Here is a 1459-nt window from a genome sequence, read left to right on the forward strand (position 1 = left end):
CGCACACAGATGCACAACGCCGGCTTTGGGCCCCTCACCGACTTGGTGTTCGCCTTCGCCGGGCAGCTGCTGCCCCTTGAGATGGACGACACTGAGACCGGGCTGCTCAGCGCCATCTGCCTCATCTGCGGAGGTGCCAGGGGCTGTGGGCTCAGGGCGGGGGGAGCTCCTGGCTGTGCCAGTCCCAGCCTCTCCCACCAGGTGGGCGCTGGGGGTTGTTCCCGGCTGCTCTGTTCCCCAGCGGTGCCAGCAAGGGGTGCTGCGAGCATTGGGGGCAGGGGGGCAGCAAGGCTCAGACCGCTGGTGCCCTGCAGACCGCATGGACCTGGAGGAGCCTGAGAAGGTGGACAAGCTGCAGGAGCCGCTGCTGGAAGCGCTGAAGATCTACGCGCGCCGGCGCCGGCCCAACAAGCCCTACATGTTTCCCCGCATGCTCATGAAGATCACCGACCTGCGCGGCATCAGCACCAAAGGTAACACGCACCACTGCTCAGGGAGCTCGCAGCCTTGGGTCCAGGCATGGCACTGCTGGTGGGAGCTCGCAGCCCCAGGGATGGGTGTGGTACTGCTGGGGAAGCTCGCAGCCCTGGGGCCGGGTGCAGCACTGCCGGAGGGCGGTGGTGGGGGGCGAAGCTTGCAGCTCACAGCTCTGGGGCTGGGCATAGCACTGCTGGGGGGAAGCTTGCAGCCTGGGTGCCGCAGGCTGTCCTGCAGCGGAGCAGCTCTCTCTGCTTGTGCCCCCTCACATCCCCGTGGCACTACTGTGTGGAAGCTCGCAGCGTGGCCCCCTGCGCCAACTCTGGTCCCTGTGTCGGCAGGCGCGGAGCGGGCCATCACGCTGAAGATGGAGATCCCAGGGCCGATGCCGCCCCTCATCCAGGAGATGCTGGAGAACCCCGAGATGTTCGAGGACGATGTGTCACAGCCGCCTGTGGCAGCTGAGCCCCCCCACGCTGCTGACAGCCCAGGTGGGGACCACAGCCCCGAGGAGACCCCATAGCGCCCAGGCGTGCCCCTGCCAGGCTCCCGTGCCCGCCGGGCCGGACGCTCCGACCTGCCCTGCCCCGCGGGGGCCGCGCAGCACAATACGGACGCTGACTTGGGCCCACAGGCCCACCCAGAGGTATAGCCCTTGCCTTAAGTGGGGTGGGGGCAGCCTGGACCCCCGCCCTGCTCCAGCCCAGCTTCTCATTGCCAAAGTCCCGGGCAACCTCAAGCCAAAAACGGGGGCGAGGCCGAGCCCCGGATAAGGACCAGGGGGGTCCCCTCCGCATGCATTTGCTGCCCCCCCCTGCACCAGCAGAGACAGACCCTGGCCTGTGTCCCTGGGGGGGGCATTGAGATGCCCTGTCCCCAGTGGATCCCCGCCGTGAAGCCGACCAGCTGCGTGGGACCCAGGCGTCCGGGGCTGTATTTATTCGACTCGCTGAAGACGAAGAGGGATGGGGCCAGGGGATGA

The 1459-nt window shown here is 67.9% G+C and overlaps 1 protein-coding gene across 1 annotated transcript in view; it reads left to right on the plus strand.

Moving 5' to 3' along the window:
- The window catches only part of RARG (retinoic acid receptor gamma), a 21298-nt gene extending 19845 nt beyond the window's left edge, over positions 1 to 1453 (plus strand). Inside the window, 3 exon segments of the mRNA XM_025212283.1 lie at positions 1 to 133; positions 315 to 473; positions 819 to 1453. The exon segment at positions 1 to 133 is cut by the window's left edge and continues 21 nt beyond it. Of these exon segments, the coding sequence (XP_025068068.1) occupies positions 1 to 133; positions 315 to 473; positions 819 to 1000 (474 nt within the window). The 3' untranslated portion in view covers positions 1001 to 1453.
- The last annotated feature ends 6 nt before the right edge of the window (positions 1454 to 1459 follow it).

This window comes from Alligator sinensis, unplaced genomic scaffold (assembly GCF_000455745.1).
Source record: "Alligator sinensis unplaced genomic scaffold, ASM45574v1 scaffold1542_1, whole genome shotgun sequence".
Classification (NCBI taxonomy): Eukaryota; Metazoa; Chordata; order Crocodylia; family Alligatoridae; genus Alligator; species Alligator sinensis.